The sequence below is a fragment of the Raphanus sativus genome, chromosome 1 (assembly GCF_000801105.2).
Source record: "Raphanus sativus cultivar WK10039 chromosome 1, ASM80110v3, whole genome shotgun sequence".
Classification (NCBI taxonomy): Eukaryota; Viridiplantae; Streptophyta; class Magnoliopsida; order Brassicales; family Brassicaceae; genus Raphanus; species Raphanus sativus.
Genome location: NC_079511.1, coordinates 20873187 through 20887694, shown reverse-complemented (window position 1 = coordinate 20887694; position 14508 = coordinate 20873187). Strand labels below are relative to the sequence as shown.

General features: G+C 33.4%; 1 protein-coding gene and 1 pseudogene across 1 annotated transcript; one reads left to right on the top strand and one right to left on the bottom strand.

The window, feature by feature from the left end:
* The first annotated feature begins 5263 nt into the window (after positions 1 to 5263).
* Positions 5264 to 9599, top strand: LOC108841044 (uncharacterized). The gene is made up of 3 exons (XM_018613832.2): positions 5264 to 5815; positions 5936 to 6033; positions 8803 to 9599. The coding sequence occupies exons 1-3, from the start codon at positions 5310 to 5312 to the stop codon at positions 9450 to 9452; spliced, it is 1254 nt and encodes a 417-aa protein (XP_018469334.1). The 5' UTR covers positions 5264 to 5309; the 3' UTR covers positions 9453 to 9599.
* Positions 9600 to 13037: 3438 nt separating this feature from the next.
* Positions 13038 to 14362, bottom strand: LOC108827121 (uncharacterized; annotated as a pseudogene).
* Between the last annotated feature and the right edge of the window lie 146 nt (positions 14363 to 14508).

Here is a 14508-nt window from a genome sequence, read left to right as displayed (position 1 = left end):
TCAAGAAGATCTCACTGTCAACGGCTATCGGCATAGCGGCTAGGGTTTCTCCTTGTTTCCTTTTTCATGATAGGGTATCCATACTATGGCATGGATCGAACCCCGCTAAATTACTTCAGTCCTCATCAAGGGTCCCGGTCTGACCCACTACAAGGATATAAGGAACCCAAGAGAAAACTACCGAGGCTCAAGGAGTACATGTTATCCCTTGATTTCCACGAGCAAATCAAGGAATAAGGGGCAAACTGTTGGAGAAAGATATCCAGATACAAGTTTTCTCCAGCTTCCGGATAGGTCCTCGACTTCCAGACCCTTGCTCAAGAAGATACCAAGGATCGACCCCTGCCTTGGGTCCAACCCCTAGATCGGACCGACTCCTTAGAGCAAAATAGAAGTTTTCTATCTAAGGGGAAACTTCCATTTTCCGATTATGGAAGAGTTCTATTACTTGAAGCCGACATCTACAACTATAAAAGAGGAGCCCAAACCCTAGAATAAGGGATCGACAATTCGAGACTTAGAGATTATAGTTTAGGCGACTATAACTAGGGTTCATACACCATCAAACGTTGTAGTCCCAACCATTATAGTCAATAACATCTCTTTGCCCTCGATTCACAACTCTGTCTTACAAATCTTCTAGTGTTCTGTAGTACTAAAACGATCCTACATAAAAATACCCTAACAGCACCGAGGGCAGAGGGATTCTGAAATCATTCCTCTTCTCTGTAACTCCATTCCCACCGGTAAGGCTCCAATAATAATAGACCACATGAAGAGTTTAAGCTTTTTAGCTGTTTTACTTGACCATACATCTTTTAACCAGCTAAATTCCATGTCAGCGAAGGAAGTAGTGGTTGGTGGCATAGGAGTGAAGGGGAGCTTATAGGGCTTGTGAGTTATAGCCTGATTTTGTCGAGTACTCACCTGATTGCAGAGGGAGCCAGACAAAGGCATCTTCAGCTCCTTATTTGTTTGGCTTTAGTCATTGTATCTGCTCACTGAAATCGGGTAAGAATTTTTCTATTCTGCTTTTATTCCAATGGAGATCATCCGTTAGAAGATTAGACACTCTGAGGTCTATGGCTGCTTCTTGAATTGGCCCGTAAGGCTTTGTCTGCCTTGAGACAGAAATCTAAGCATCCTTCCATACTTTTATGTTCTGACCATTACCAATGGCCTTTCCTATGTTTTCTTGAAGCAGGTCTTTTCCGTGGAGGATGCGCCTCCAGCCATGTGAGTAGACCGTTGGAACCTGGACATCGAGGAAGTTTTTTTTATGGCAGTATTTCTTTGTAAGAACACGCGCGAGCAGACTACTCGGGTATGTAAGGATCCTCCAAGCATTTTTTTGTCAGCAGAGCTTGATTAAATAGTTGTATATCACGTACGCCTAGTCCTCCTGCTCCTTTACGTTTTGTTAACTTATTCCATGCAACCCAACACATGCTTTTCTTGTCTGCAGATTTCCCACCAGAAGCGGGTCAGAGTAGATTGGATTCAGTTGCAGAGGCTGATTGGCAACTAGAAACAAGACATGGCGTAGGTGGGGATGGCAGTGAGAACTGCCTTGAGCATGGTGAGCTTTCCTGCTCTCGAGAGGAAACATGATGACCACTTAGCAGCTCTTTGTCTGATCATGTCTACAATCGAGATAAATAATTTTTTTTTTTCTTTTCGAAAAGCTCTGGTAGACCTAAGTATTTCCCGACACCACCCTCTTTCTGAATTCCAAGGATATCTTTTGCTATTTGTTTGAATTCTTGAAGCGTTATTGATGAGAAAGTCACAGAGGATTTGGCAAATGTTGACCTTTTGACCAGACACTTTCTCATAATCCTGGACCAGAGTCCGACAGGTCGAAGCTGAGGAGTCACAGAACATCATAGTGTCATCGGCAAACACCTGGTGATTAACACGGGGCTCCCTCTATCCACACGCACACCTCTAAGGGAGCCATCCAGCTCATACTTCCTGCAAAGTCCAGAGAGGAACTCTGCACACAGGATGAAAAGATATGGAGAGATCGGATCTCCTTGCATAATGCCACGGTGAGGTTTAACTTTTCAATAGACTGAGTCAATTATAAGGTTGGAATATAATACAGTAGTGACGCACTGCATTATCCAGTTGATCCATTTTTTCTTGAAAACCTATACGTTGCATCACTTGTGAAACGAACTCCCACTCGACGCGATCATATACTTTAGACATATCCATCTTGACAGCCATAGAACAATTCTTCTGAGTGTGTGACGTTTTGAGATACTGCAAAACCTCATGTGCTATTAACACACTGTTTGTGATTGCTCGTCTAGGTATAAATGCAGATTGGTTCTTTGAGATGATTGAGATCATGACCGGTTTCAAGCGCAAGGATACCAGTTTGGATATCAGTTTGTAATAGACGTTACACAGCGCTATGGGTCGGTAGTCTTCTACCTATTTTGCGATATGAGTTTTGGGAGTGAGTCGTGTTTCATTTAGCGTAGGAGGCATGATTCCCATGGTGAAGAAGTATTGAATTTCATTAATGACAGAAGGACCGATAATATCCCAATTTGAGTGGAAGAAAGTTGCGGAGAAACCATCGGGGCCTGGGGTTTTGTCTGCGTAGATTGCAAATAAAGCTTCTTTTATTTCTACTGGCGATGGATCTCAGGTAAGGATTTCATTCCACTCCTGAGACACACATGGGTTCAGTGCTTGGAGGATTGTATCATCACTTTCCTCTCTTTTGTTGGCAGTAAAAAGCTTGTCATAGTAAGAGCAAACAAGAGCTGGTATTTAGTCTTCTTCAAAACGCGGGATCCCTCCCTCATCTTCCAAAACAGTAAGTTTGTTTCTTACTTTTCTAGTCTTAGGTACTGCGTGGAAGTATCCTGAGTTTGAATCTCCTAATGTGAGCCAAAGTTGGCGGCTTCTTTGTTTCCAGTAGGCTTCTTCTGAGAGATAGGCATTTAGGAGAAGCTCGTTTATTTCTTGAATTATGTCTTCATTTGGATCATCTTTTTACATTTGTTCCTCTAATTATTCCCTTAGGTTTTCAATTGTTTTCATGCTGTTCTTATGAAACAGCTGGCACCATCTGAAAATGGCCCTTCGGCATAGCGCCAGTCTTGCTTTTACTCCAAGGTAGAAACAATTTATCCAAATATCTGAGACAAGGTCTTTAATTTCTTTGTTGTCCTTTAGGCGTCTGTCATAGCGAAAGAGGTTATGACCTTTCTTCTTCGTTGTGTCTAGATAAGAGATGACATGACGATGATCGGACCCCTCGTACTTTAGGTACTTGGATCGACACGAGGGAAAGAGCTCAGTCCACTCTGGATTACTAAGGGATCTGTCAAGTCTGCATCTAACCAAGTGCGACTCTCTTTTGCCTCTCCAGGAGAGTAGACTACCAGAGTGCTTTAGGTCGAAGAGATCATTCTCAGATAGGGAGGTTCGAAACGCACCAAAGTTACCCTCTGCCCTTACTGGGCCTCCTTTCTTTTCACTATTATCAATGACCTCGTTGAAATCTCCAGTACGAAACCACAGTCCCTTTGGGTTAGGGTGTAGATTAGATAACGTATCCCAGATAGCCTTTCTTTTCGTATGGTCGGGTTCGCCGTAGACAAAGGTAGCTAGGAAGGTTTTCCCTTGTGATGTGATTTTCATATCAATGAAATTTTATTAATTTAATTTATTTTTTTTGTCATCATATTTTATTAATTTAAAAACCAGCATAATAATTTATGATTTATATTTTTTGAAAAAATCAAAAATCAAATTATATATATATATATATATATATATATATATATGTGTGTGTGTGTGTGTGTGTGTGTGTGACAAAAAAATTTCATAAAATATATATGTTTATTATTGTGTTAATATTTTAAAAGAAAACATTCACATAATTAGAAATATTTTAGAAAATATATTTATAAAAAATTGTTTTAGTTGGTTAATATTTAATTATAAATAGTTTATATGTTATTTTCTATCTTTTATAATTGAGAAAATAAAATTTAAGATAACAATACAATATATAAGAATTATCTTATTTAAAAAAATTTCTAATATTATTAATAATTTTTTTAAATTATATAATTAGTTATATATAAAATTCATTAAAGGTTATATTGAATTTAACCACTTAATTATTAAAATTTGTTTTATATCTTATTTTTAATTTTTATAGTTCAAAAATATTTCAAGATAACAACACAATACATAAGAATTATCTTATTTTGTAAAACTTAATATTATTAATAAAAATTCGGTTTGATTATATAATTAATTACATATAAACTTCATTAACGGTATCATCGACTTTGACCACTCTAACTTTTAACGTGAGAGCTCGATTACGAAAAATCATTTCGTAAATAATAGTATAGATTACGAAACAGAGAAAGTATATGGATCGATATGTATTTGTTTGTTTGTCCCCTCTTATACCAAACTGGATTTGCATGTTCTTAATTCTTTCCGAAAATATCATTGTTGTGGATATTTTAGACCTTTCCTAAAGTCGTGGGATCTTATGAACCTATAAGAAAATTTCCATGGTGTTTTATTAGGTACGTTGGAGTACTAATCTTAGCATTAGTACTAAAAAGATGGAAAAAGAAAAAGACAAAGAGAATGGTGGCTAACTCCACTACTACATTGCTAACGCTAACTAATGATACGATTCTATATAATCCAGAATCATATATGTTTGTAGTAGATGTCACCTACTCCGAGAAAAAATATATAAACTAATTGATTTCTTCTATAACGAGAGCATATTGCCACTACACCAATATCTAAATCTGGATCTGTGTCGACGTTTTGTATGGTTGTATGCGAGTAGAACTATCAACTATTATGTGCTCATGCAATTAATATTAAATAGAGTTGGTATATAACCAAAGTATATATAAATGTATGGATCAGTTTATGTAACAGTTTGCTCCCACTGGGTCTCTTTGTTTTATTATTATACGATCCCTTCCCACCAAAAACACAAGCAAAACAACAGAGACTTGTTCGACATACGGTGGCCACCGGGCTAGCGTTAAATCGCAAGAATACGTGGGTTGCCGTCGGTCTCGTAGGATTAGTCTGGGCGAAGCCTGGAACCCCACGGTTATCAAAAAAAAAAAAAAAAAAAACAGAGTCTCTCTCTCTCTCTCTCTCTCTCTCTCTCTCTCTCTCTCTCTCTCTCTCTCTCTCTCTCTCTCTCTCTCTCTCTCTCTCTCTCTCTCTCTTATATTCTATATATATATTATCGACAGTGCAATCTATTTTCACTGTCTTCGATATTCCTCTCTTTCATGGCTCCTCTTCCTTTCTTATCAGACCAAACCAAGTCGCAAACGCGTTTATCTTCAGATTCAAAGAAGAACAGAAACAAGAAAACAACTCCCCCGCCGCATCAGACGCCAACCCTAAAGCAAACGCAAAAGCTGAAGCAGAAGACCATATCATCAACGTCGTCTTCATGGAGCCAGATAAAGAACCTCCTGAGTTGCAAACAAATCGAGGGTCCACGAGTGCATGACCCATCAAAGATTACGTTATCATCTTGTGGCTCTTCTTTGTGTAAGTTCAGTGATGTTATTTATGGGAATGCCCGCGTGATTCACCGCTCAGATCACTCGCCGGAAAGCAGCAACCTTGGTCAAGATGGGGGGTTGTTGATCCGAAAACCTGCCACTCGTGGATCTTCTTCTTCAGTTAGATCTAACGGATGTAGTGCTTACACATCATCATCCAAAGCTATGCACTTCAGAAAACTCTCAGGTTGCTATGAGTGTCACATGATTGTTGATCCCAGCAGGTTCGATATTTTATCTTAATTTATTAAATTATTACTGAATTTGTTAAATACTTAGTTACATAGAAATAAAGAGAGAGATTAGTTAATTAAGGATGTGTTTATATGATTAAATGATGTTAGGTATCCAATATCACCAAGAATATTTGCATGTCCACAGTGTGGGGAAGTTTTTCCTAAGCTTGAAACCTTGGAGATCCATCAAGCAGTTCGTCATGCCGGTATGTTTTCAATCTTATTTATATTATCTGTTACACCTCGTACTTTATAACTCGGAGTTCAAACATTTATGGTAAGTAAATTTATAAAATTTGGCGTGATTTTAAACAAAAATGGTGACGTTCTTTCTGTGTAAAATACGGAATAGTATTATGCTATTTTTATCACAAAAATACATACGAAAACTAGATTAATTAATGAGACAGCATATTGACGATTTTACAATAACATATATTCTTCTTACCCAAATTACTGAAATCGTTCAGACATATTTTTCCTTTAATTAGTTTAGAAAACATGCATCAATTAAAATATTACTTTGGTCGTTTCATCGTTTGTCTTTTATATTTGTTTTCTAGTAATTGGGGCCGTAAATCTGGCATGTCATGTCGTTATTTTTGGACATGTATGCCCGTTTTGGATATGTATGCACAGCAGCATATTAAAATTATTATAAATAGATAGTACTAATTAATCTAGACGACAAACAACATCAACATTAGTAATCTCTTTTTTTTGGTCAACAACATTAGTAATCTATATTTTTTTTTTTCAATTTTAGTAATCTATATTATTAAAACATAACGATTTTGCCTTGATTTTAAAATTATTTACAAAGTCATGTCACAAAAATTAAACTTTAATTTAATTCTCAAAAAAAAGACATTAAACTTTAATACAAATATTATTTATGTAAACTAAACAACAGAATATTCTCTATCTTATGATAACTAATATTTTCCATATTTTATAAATGATAACTAGATTTTGACCCGTATTTTAAAAAAACGCAGACATTTCCTTTGTTGACGGTTTAAAAAAATTGTACATGAATTAGTAATTTTTTAATTGGAAACATTATAATTTAAAATTTGTTCTAATAAAATGTTTGAGTTTAAAGAAATATTTTTATATTCGACTTTGACCAACAGTCGAACTAATAGATCTGGCAGTCCGTATATAATTAGATTTGTATTTTATGAAAAAAAATCGTTAATTAAAAATCGATAAATTCGGTAAAAACAAAAACTTTCTACAAATCCGTGATCTGATACCAATTGATCCGATAAAAAGTCGGAAAATCTGATAATATTTTTTTAAAAATTGATTAAATTATTTATATACTTATTAATATTATATGAAACTAAATAAATGTGTGATTCCTATAACTTTGTTGATTTTTTTATAATGTAGTTGAAGAAAATGAATAAATGGTTATTAAAAACATAATCTCTTTTTAATTTCATGCATATATTCATATTTGATAGCAAGATTGCTAAATAATGCTATGCACAAAAATAATATTTAAATATATATTTATGATATAATGATTTAAGATATATAGTTTTAATTTGTATTGAAGATATGTATAACATTCGAATGATATGTTGTACCATTATATGGAATATGAGCTGTTTTTCATTAAAAATCGAACACTGATACTACAAATGTCACTTATAAATATGTGACTTCTTCGATATTATATTTTTCAACAATAACAGTATTTAGAAATATGTCACTGTTAATAAATCCATTTAGATGTAATTTTAAACCCAAAAATCTAAAGACAAAATTGTCATTAATGAAAGCTAATAATTCTTTATAAAGATAAGGATATTTTTGGAAAACTTCGAATTTTCATTAAGGGCATAAAACAATAATGATCTTCTTTTAATGGTATTGATAATTCTAATGTTCCTTTTTGAGTTTTAGTATAGTCTCCTAGGTTACTGACAAAAAAGTAATGTTTAAGCTTATATATTCTCCATTTAAATTAGACATCATTTTTAGCGTGAAACGATGAATATAAATATATACATGAAAATTAAAAAAAAAAAATTTACTATGTGATTTTTTAATTTATATAGATGCGTAAATTTTGAGTGTTTAAAAATACTTTAAAACTTATCATACAATTAAATTTTAGATCAAAAATAAATAAAAATACAAACTTATCATATACAATTAATAAGAAAAACTAATATTTTCATATTGATAAATTTTATTTTTATATTATCACTGTTACATTTTCTTCAAACGACATAATAAATTAATTATTAAAGTAAGGAAATACAAGTTTTTTCAATTCTATATACTATTAAAAAGTATGACTTATTTAATCAAAAGTTTCAAAATAATCAGATTTTTTGAGCGTTTAGTGTACCATCCGATATCGAATCGTGGATTAATAGTAGATTTATTTTTTTTACCAGGTTTAATCGGATTTTTAATTAACAAAATTTTGCCAAACTAAATCGGATTAGACAGATCGTCAAATTTATTGGTTCAACCACAGATTTGGTTAAGATACAAAAACATTGCTTAAAAATATCAAACATAATAATATAACAACTGTCTGAAATACTATTATAACAAATTTTAAATTATTTATTTATTTTCTTTACATACTTCTGTGCGTCTTTTAAATCTATTTAATTAAAATAACAATATGACCTATTGATATATGTGTGGTCTAACTATTTTACCACATGCCTCTTATAAATATTTTTTAAAAAAATATACAAAGAAAATTACAAATATAACTAAAAAATATAAAAATTAAATTTCTAAAAAAATATAAAACAAAAAATATATTCAACTCTTCTAAGGCGGATCAAAATCTAGTATATCTTAATATCACAGTTATAGTGTTTTGATCTGAATCTGGGCTGCCTTCCACTTAAGGTGGATTTAAGGATATCCTTCTCAACATCGACACGAAAATAATGTAAAGATTTCTCTAATGTTGTTAACTTTTGATAACATAACAGTGTCGGAGTTAGGGCCAGAGGATTCAGGACGAAACATAGTGGACATCATCTTCAAATCTAGCTGGTTACGAAAGGACAGTCCAATCTACAATATCGAACGTATATTAAAAGTCCACAACACACAGCGCACGATCCAACGGTTTGAAGACTGTCGCGACGCAGTCAAGTCCCATTCACATGCCTCCACCAGAAAAGAGCCTCGATCAGCAGCCGACGGCAACGAACTTCTCCGTTTCCACTGCACCACCGTTTCTTGCTCCCTCGGCTCCCGTGGTTCGACCTCCCTCTGCTCCAACATCCCTGGCTGCCGCGTCTGTACCATTATCCGCCACGGCTTCCACGCCAAAACTCTGCGTTTAGGTGGTGGGTCCAATGAGATTAAGGGTGTGAGAACCACGGCGAGCAGCGGAAGAGCACATGATGCATTGAGGTGCTTTGACCAACGGAGGGCGATGCTTGTCTGCCGTGTGATTGCCGGAAGAGTGAGGCGCGTGCAGAGCGACGCACCGGAAGATGAAAACGATTCTTGCTTGTATGATTCCGTAGCGGGGGCCGCTGGGGTCTACACAAATCTAGACGACTTGGCTGTGTTAAATCCCAAAGCCATACTTCCTTGCTTTGTAGTAATCTACAAAGTTTCCGAGCCTTGAAAAAGAGGGATACTTTTAAACGATTTGGATTTGTAAGTTTTTTGTGTAATATGTGAAGCAACATAATGTAGTATTTAGGGATAATAGCTAATTAATTGTGTAAAATTATGGTGTGGTGTGAAAGACTAGCGTCTCTTTTTCTTTTCATTCATTCTGTCATTTCGATTTTGGCATACATTAGTTGTTTCTCAAAAGATTATAGGGAAACAATTACTTTTTGTCAACTTGGAAAACAATTCTTGAGATAGATCTGAAGTAGGTAAACGTTTTGTCACTTGAAATTTCTTGATAAAAGAAAATTTAATATAGATTGTAGATGAACTGTCTCGATTCTACATAACAGGTCTTGTAGCACTTGAACAACACTAATTGACCACGCCATTTTGGCTGATATGTTTATTTGACAATTTCCACGTTATTATTTTTGGATAAAATAGCATGCTTAAGCCTTGAATTGATTGATCAAACATATATGCTCAAGAAGATAGAATAATAAAGGGTGACTTTATGTTTGCCATAAAAAGAGTAAAGTTGCAGGAAGAAGGGAAATGTGTTTAGCAAAAGCGAGGAGAGGAGTGATTTTTTGGGGTTAAAGGAAGAGTGAAGGTGAGGGATGTTTGCAGGTCGGTTTTATACTGTAGTGGCTAACTAAGTTTATTAATGCGATAATCACGCTTTAGTGCCATTTTGGAGCTTGGACTCCAACCTAATATGCGTTTAATAGATGGAACCCACTCACATCAAAAATAACAATTAAGTTATATTCGTTGATTCACTTCAGAAGTTTTGTATGGAAGAGTATATTTCGTTTTCGTATTCTAATTTCTGGGTTTGGTTTGTTAAAGCTTCTGGAGAACGATCTTTGTTCCTCCGAGGTTTTGACTCTAGGCTTTTTGAAAGTTGCCAGCTTGGTTTTTGGTGGGATTTCAACTGTTGTCGTTTTATGTAATTTTAGTTTCAACTTTAAAGTATTAACTAGATTTTGATGCATTTTTAAAACTCGGATTGTTTCTATTTAAAATATTATATTTTATAACATGTATATATAATTATTTTAGGAAATTATATAATGTATTTTTTGTATATGTGTTGTTTGGAATAGTATGCAGTTTAAAAGAAAACTATTGAAATTGTACAAAATAATAATTTTATTAAAATTAATTTTGTTAACCAAATGATGAATATATTTATTCTAAAACCATACTTTTGTAATTTTGTTGTTATAAAATTGCTCTTAAATAAAATTAGTATAAGGGAGAGAGGCTTATGAATCTATGAAAGGAAGGGATATTTCAAAAGTAGTAGATTTTATGAAATTTGTTGATAAAAAATGTTTTATAAAATTTAACGAGATCTCAAATATAATAAGTGCCCAAATATTGGCTGAATTGATATAATTTCAGAAAGATTACAAAAATATGCATGACCAACTATTTACTTACATATGGTGTAATACATAACGAACCGAAACATAAACAAAACTTCTAAAAACATCTGATACATATTTTCAAATTATTAAATAGCAATTTCACTCCGTGCAAGGCGCAGATCTCAACCTAGTAATGTATATAATACACATTTATATTACAGACACAAAAATTATTTTCTGCATATTACTTTTATAAGTCTGATCGATTATATATGTTTTATCTGATAATAAAATTGCATATCCTTCTCAATGTGTGTTTTAATCTGAAATAATATAATTATTCTTAGTTCTATTTTGAGCTAATAAACATTGAAATCTTTGTTAATAAAATGATATTACTAGTTATTATAAGATTGATCCGGTTAATTGACCAAAACAATAGTCAAAGAATTTCACTATGGATATTTTAATATATTGTCTACTAATATTTTTGCTTACACTTTTATGTTTATCTAATAATTTTAAGGATATATAATTCCTAAACCGGCTAACTAACATGTTAACGTATATATTTTTCTTAAATCATTTTTCTGGGCTGGTTCATAATTGTAATGGATATTATAATTTACATGCTTATAAATTAGATTTTTCAATTTCTTCTATTCAAAACTTCGATAAGCAAAAATTTGACCTCAACCAAATATCTTCCTCTCAACTTGACTGATACAAAATCTGCCAACTGACTCACTTATAATTTCACGAAGCTATTTTTTGAGAAATATGAGGTCAAACAGTGACACATAATAGACAAAAGGATAATATCATCACTTCTTTTTAACCACTTATGCAAATACGTATATTTTTTGCATCATCACCCAGTTACCACATTTAATTTCCATTGTTATTCATCTAAAGTGGCCTTGTATTATCTTTATTAGAGGGAAATATGAGAGATATTTTATTTTACCATATGGAATTTTGTCATTCTTCTATTCAAAATTCAAAATCTGCCTATTTTCTTTATTTTTCAATGCATGGCGGAAAAAGAGTGGATCTGCGGGGTCCCAAATGAATTTGCTTATTCTAAAGAAAAGCCTTGTTCTTTGGAAGACATACCTCGTCTCTGGTACTGCATGTTTCTGCTCTGCAAGAACTTTGAATCATTCTTTTGAAGCTCATATTTTTCATCATAAATTATCTGCTTGCCCACCATCCATCCATGTTATTCGCTTAATTGTTATTCTATACGGTGAGGATGTTGACAGTGAACCCATATTAGGTTATTTACACAGAGAAATGGAAAAATGATTGTTTTATATACTTATAGTTTGTTTCGCAATTTTTTTCATTTTGATAATTTTTTTCAATTACATGGATTATATCTGTTTGCACAAATACCTCGATGAGTGCCGCTCGTTAGTACATAGAGTCCAATCAGTATATCTTGAGACAGTACAAAAATGGGAAACCCTGGAATTAACAATGGGCAATCCTGAGCCAAATCCTAGGTTACTCGAACAAACCATAGTTTAGAAAGCCGGTTTATCTATTTTGATATTTTGAATTGAATATTTAGAATATCAAAGAATTGAAGTAGGTAAGAAAATGTATCTGCTCTAGCTGAAAAAGATATTAAGAGAGGTTTAGTCTATTCTACAATGTCTCAATCGGGTTATATGATATTAGAGCATATCCAATGGGTGATACCAATAAGGTATCTCAACATTTAAGAAAAAAGAAAAAAAAAAAGAAAAATAGGAAAGTAGGAGAGAGACATGGGAAAGTATCTCTGCACTCATACCCTTAAGGCATTTCCAACCCACACACCAAATTTGGTGTGAAAAAAACATCAAATTTGGTATTTTGGTGTTTCACTTTCTTTTTCATCTCCAACCACAAACACCAAATTCCACACCAAAAAGAATATTCTCTATTATTATAATATTAAATTTAGTTTGGTGTCTATTTTTTAATAGTTTTAATAAATAATTATTATTTATACAACTGATTAATTAATAAATAAAATAAAAAATTACAATTGATAAAAAAATATATTAATCAATAATTTGAAAACTGAAGAAATTAATTGGAATAATTTATTTAGTTTTGGTAAATAATAATATTATGTGATAAATTAAGAAAGATGTAAGATTACAATCCGTTAAACAAAATTACAATGCATAAAATATAAATAACCAGAAATAAAATACATCATACTAATTTTCAGAATTAGTATATTCAAACCACAAGTGTTCAATTAAATCATTACGAAGTTTAATATGCGCTTCTCGATCCTTAATTTTTCTATGTCGAGCTAAGAATTCTTGAAATCGAGCATCATCTTCACCCGTCATCTCAACTTCAGCAGCTGGGACTTCTGTTCGTTCTTCAATTGTTGCATCAACATCACGTTCATCCTCTACGATCATATTATGCATTATGATACAAGTTGTCATTATATCATGTAACACTTTCTTACTCCAAAAGCGTGTTGGTCCAGCCACAATTGCAAATTGTGACTGTAATACTCCAAATGCACATTCCACATCTTTTCTACAAGCTTCTTGCTTCTTTGCAAATAATTATTTTTGGGACCACGTGGATCGTGAATTGTTTGAACAAGAGTGGACCATTTTGGATATATACCATCAGCTAAATAATAACCGTATTATAACTTTCCCATTAATAACATAATTAGCGGGTGGAGCAGTTCCTTCAGCTAAATTAGCAAAAAGATGAGACGCCTCTAACACATTAATATCATTGTTAGATCCTGGTAGACCAAAATATGCATGCCAAATCCAAAGATCATAATCAGCTACAGCTTCTAGTAGGAGATCCACTACGACCAACATATTGTCCTTCCCAAGCTATTGGGCAGTTTTTCCATTTCCAATGCATACAATCTAAACTACCCAAACATACCTGGAAATCTTCGGCGTTCTCCAATCTGAAGTAGTCGTTCAACATCATTAGCGTCAGGTGATCGAAGGTAACTACTTCCAAACACCTCGACAATAACACGACATAATCGCTTCATACTTTCTATAGTAGTGGACTCTCCTATTTTGATGTACTCATCGGTGGAATCCGCCGGTAACCCATACGCCAACATCCGAAATACAACATTTATTTTTTGCAAACCAGACAACCCAAGTCTACCAACACCATCTCTTCGCTGGAAAAAGTAATTGTCATGTCTTTATATAGCATCATGAATATGCATAAACAAAGGACGGCTCATCCAAAATCTTCGTCGGAACATCGTCTCCGAGAACAAAGGATTATCTGAAAAATAATCATTAAAGAGATTGCGAGAAGAAATTTCTAGATCACGGTTGATAACTACATGACCCGGAATAGATCCACCGTGGGAACCCTCCGAGTTAGATAGGTTATGAGTGATGAAAAAATTGTTGTTAGCAGTAATTTGAGCTACTACTTGCTTTTCTATATCCTCGTAATAATCATCATCTGAAGAAGAAGATGAAGAAGAAGAAGAATGTAGTATATAAGATGAACTTCCATAGTTGAAATTCATTTTTTGTAAGAATTAATAGAAGATGATGGTGGTATTCATCTTATTTTCCATATATGGTACCCTCTTTATAGTGTGAGTAATTCAATCTTATCCGTTCAATTTTTTCGACCAAAATCTAACCGTTATATTGATCATTCTCATCATAT